This window comes from Perkinsus marinus, assembly GCF_000006405.1.
Source record: "Perkinsus marinus ATCC 50983 genomic scaffold scf_1104296967964, whole genome shotgun sequence".
NCBI classification, from domain to species: Eukaryota; Perkinsozoa; order Perkinsida; family Perkinsidae; genus Perkinsus; species Perkinsus marinus.
This window is the reverse complement of record NW_003203335.1, coordinates 1-4,326: the sequence shown is the minus strand read 5'-3', so window position 1 is coordinate 4,326 and position 4,326 is coordinate 1. Positions and strand designations below refer to the sequence as shown.

General features: G+C 52.1%; 1 protein-coding gene across 1 annotated transcript; it reads left to right on the top strand.

The window, feature by feature from the left end:
• Positions 1–628: 628 nt before the first annotated feature.
• Positions 629–3,182, top strand: Pmar_PMAR024313 (DEAD box ATP-dependent RNA helicase, putative; the record flags this gene model as incomplete). Its single annotated transcript, XM_002768519.1, has 14 exons — positions 629–729; positions 775–880; positions 927–1,118; positions 1,160–1,273; positions 1,323–1,409; positions 1,537–1,641; positions 1,690–1,823; positions 1,850–1,946; positions 1,993–2,166; positions 2,214–2,540; positions 2,588–2,740; positions 2,785–2,874; positions 2,927–3,074; positions 3,121–3,182. 14 exons carry the CDS (start codon positions 629–631, stop codon positions 3,180–3,182), a joined length of 1,890 nt encoding a protein of 629 aa, XP_002768565.1.
• Between the last annotated feature and the right edge of the window lie 1,144 nt (positions 3,183–4,326).

Genomic DNA, 4,326 nt, shown 5'->3' with positions numbered 1-4,326 from the left:
TTCTACAGTTGGTCATTCACCTTAGCAAAGTTTTTGTAAGGACGATACTTTCGTAAACTGCCCTTTTTGTGCTCGGATGTTTTCTAACCTTTTTGGACGCCTTTCGATTGGAAACTAAGGCATATAAAATTACCGTGGATCGTGGATACTTAGGGAACAGTACGAAGTGCCTCTTACAGCATGTAAAGACGACTCCTGAAGATCCCACTTGGGCAGGTTATGACGGTGGAGACAGGTTCCGTGTACTTCACATCATCGTGCTAGCCCGACGATAACTTGGAGGGTAGTACCGGAGTGACGGAAGCGTCCTAGGAACTCAAAAGGAATATATTCAATCCCTGATGTCCAATCGAAATGGCGGAGGTGTTATTCGCTGTGCTCACTTCGATGGCTCACGGACAGTCGTAGTTGACGTGGCAGTCCTCTTCTCCACCTCTGACTAAGCCTGTGGTTTCATGTCGCTGTCCTATGTGCTTTAATTGTAGTATTCGCGATAAGAGATGGCTCTCGCAGTGCGGTGGTTATTCGTTTCACTGTTCGAATGGCGGCGGTCCTTCAACTGTCGGCCCATCCTCTTCGAAACCAACGTCTGATCTCTCGGAGCTTTTCCTCCGGCCTAGGTAGCGGTATGCTTGAATACAGTCCTCCTCCTGCGGCAACCGATGCGACACCAGTTGGAGAGGGCAGCCTGAGGCGGCCCCTGAGTGCCGATGTCCCTATGCCTAACAGGTGAGGTGCTGGCCAGGTGAAAATCGGGTGATGGACTTGATGTAGGTTCACCTCGTTCGACAGGGTTAACTCCTTCCATCGGTTCGGCTTGGACAAGGAGCTCCTTGTTAGTCTGCATAGTTCTGGTGCCGTCACACCCACCAGAACGCAGGTACGGTAGTGTTGGTTGACGGTGTGGTCAGCGCTTGGTTGCTCAGGAGGTGTGCATACCCGCTATAATGGAGGGCCAGTCGGTGCTCGTAGTGGCACAGACTGGGTCAGGGAAGACTATGGCTTACGTGTTGCCTATCCTCCATAGACTCCTGAGGTCCAATCCTGACAACCTCTACCCTCTGGAGAACAAGCCCAGAGCGGTCATTCTGGTGCCCACTAGGGAGCTCGCGATACAAGTAGGCGTATTTTGGACGCTTTTCGGGAGAGATCCTATCAGGTGATTAAAGTAGTGCGCCAACTGACAGCACAAGGCTGTAGAGAGGTTACTAGCACTGGTTTGGCTGCTGGGTTAAGCTATGTTAAAGAGGCGAGGGCTCTCAACCAAGGAAGGGTACTGGAGACTGGGGGCTAGAGGGGTCTTGACGGCTCGCTTTTTCTAGGGAGATGTCGTGGTGTGTACTCCTGCGAGGTTGCTCCTGCATCTGATGAAGGGAAATGTGAAGTTGGGCGAAGTGACGCATCTTGTGGTGAGACGCTGCTTTCTTCGATCTCCATCGAGATCATCTGGCCAAGTGGTTCAGTGGTTAAGGCTGTGGTTTTGCAAGCCGAACGCACAGGTTCGTATTCCACAGGTGACGGTTTGTTGCCTGTTAGATAGATGAGGCCGATACCTTGTGTGATACCTTCTATGAGAAGGAGGTTGCCGATGTAATTTCCAAGACATTCAAGGCCCGAGGCGCCGCGAGGTCTGCCCCTCTGGTAGGTGAACGCGGTGCTATGATACACAAGGCTATGCCTCGGTCGTAGGTGGCCTTCGTGGGCGCTACAAGGACAGGAGCGGTCAGTAACTTCGTACGAACCTCCGTCCCGACCCATGTGGTGGTGAACCAAGTCGTTGCTCCCGATGCTCACATGACCGTCCCAGCTCTCGAACAAGTAAGGTTGGCATTAGGACGGTATCGTCCAGTTGGTACACCGTCGAGGTCTTCGTCCCGATGGGGGGCCGTAAGAGAAGTAACGCCTTGGTTGACACACTTGAAGAGCGACAAGTGCGAGGCCAGAAGGTAGGACCCCAGTCTCGGGAGGTGACGCGGTGTGGCCCTCTGGCAGACCCTTATATTTACCAACACTGTAGCACGGTGTAGAGGAGTTGCCAAGATGCTCGAGGCTGAGGGCTATAGTGTCAGCTTACTCCACGGGGAGATGGCCTTCAAGAACCGACGGAAGGAGTTCGCCTCATTCAAGGGTGCCTCAAAGACTGGCACACCAGCGAAGGAAATTATGGTGGTGGTTTCCTTGTGGTCGTTTCTCGAAACAGTAGGTGACTTTAGGTTTGCACCAATCTGGCTAGTCGAGGCTTGGACTTTGACGATGTGGGCCATGTGGTTATGTACGATTTCCCTTACACGCTGGCGGACTACATTCACAGAGTCGGCCGAACGGCAAGAGCAGGTTGGAAAACGATTACGAAGAAGCGGAAGACGTTTTCCCTGCCAGGCCGAGCAGGTCGAGTTACGGTACTGTTTCGGAAGAAAAATCTCCCAGTGGTTCGGAAAATTCAAGAGGCCAGTCGGGCGTCGAGGCCTCTAGATGTCCGATTCGCGTCTAAGAGCATCAATAAAATACTAAAACTAGAGAAGCTGAAGCAGGACCTTGAGGTGGGCAGTTGACAAGATGAGTTTTCTACAGTTACTCACGGGCTCAGACGAAAAAGGTGAAGTTGAAAAAACGTAGTGCTTATGATTGGTATCTTGCCCGTCGCAAGAAGATGGGTTTACCACCAAGGGACAATCTGTGTGGGCCTGCTAAGCGGGCTGTTATACAGGAATGGCGAAAGCGGTACCGCATGGATAAGAAGGTAGTTCTCTACTGACTGCCAGCTTTTCTATGGAGACCCTTCAGTTGGTGGAATTGGTAAGCCGAGGAAGGTTGAAGAAGGGCGAGGTCTTACCCAAGATGCCCAATCATAACGTAACGCGGAGCGACTCGCAAGTGGGGACAGGGAGCTCACTATGGATTCGCTGGCAAGCCTTTGAGCGTTTAGGAGCAGTCGGTGCTCAAAAGGGACGCGGATACGGGGTCGATGTTGCGTGTTAATGTCCGACGTAGCGAGCGGCTTCTGGTTAAAAAAGGCCTCCTTAAACCAGCTGATGATGAGGAAGGTCATGTTGAGATCAGAGATGTCCAAGTTGGTGAGAACCTAATGACGTATTTGAAGGCGGCAGTTGTTGTGCTCAGGTGATGGTATCGTATTACCCAAGAAGGAACGGACAAAGCGAGAGAATCGTATGGTGTTCTGAGGACTTGCATGCTCACAATGTTTCCGAGATTGCACAACATTTCGTTGGGTTATGAAAGTCTCTATCACGCCACTAGATGGTCGTATACGAACGTGAAATCCAGCAGTAGCCTCTTCTGGGGCTAATGAATATCTCGACACCCCTTTTTCGAACATCCTGCATATCAACACATACCGTAATATAGGGAGAAAGGTTGTCGTGGGCATGAGGAATATTATCGAGTATTATACACTATTCCCAACAAGGGGTCAGCCGCCGAAAATGAATCTTCTAACACCTTGTTTGAGTCGGACACCAGTGGTGGGCACGAAGGCAGCAGCTCTTGGGGCAGGGGAGGGTCCGTCTAGGAACCCTCCAGCGGGCCGGCCCCGGGAGCTACGGCGCCTTATGAACCTACTACGGCAAAGAGCTGCCAAGACGGGCATATATGTGAAGTACCCGACGGCCTTCTTGAGGTTGAGACCGGAGGAAGTGTCTCGCATTCCCAAAGACACTCGCCTGCCACACTTAGCCGTCGGGGCAGATACGACTGGGTCCTCCCCTAAGACGGTATTCCTGCAAGGAGGTGTTACCTCAGTACCTTGAGCCCTCTTTTGATGCCTTTGTGGTTGGGCAACCGCTACGGGTCTACGATGTGTTGTGTTACCGATCGATCTCCTTCTCCTGCAGTTGTTGTGATCATCGGGTGACTCCTGTTGGGGACGATGGTCTCGTACCATATCTACGATGATCTGCTAACCTAATAGGTGAGGACGGTCCTTACAGGCTCCCCTCCTCTTCCTCCTCCTCCTGGGCCCAGTAGGGTCACTAGGCCGATGAGCCCGCTCCCGATCAAGACCAGCGAACAGCAAACCTCCCAGACTGCTGGCTCTGCGACGACGAGAGATCTTCCCTGAAGACCTATATCATACTAGACTGCGAGCTGAACCTCCGACCTCGCTGAAAGATCCCCCTCAACATTCTCTCGCCCATCTCGTCCTCCCACTGCCGATGCAGCATACCCGCATCACAGTCCGACGCTTCGCTACAATCACTACTTGTTGCTATCAGATCAGATAAGTATCCTGAAATTAAAACTCCTTCATAGGGTACTTCCTATACCCCTACCATCCTCCTCTTCGTCATCTTCATCGCCTCCTGACGA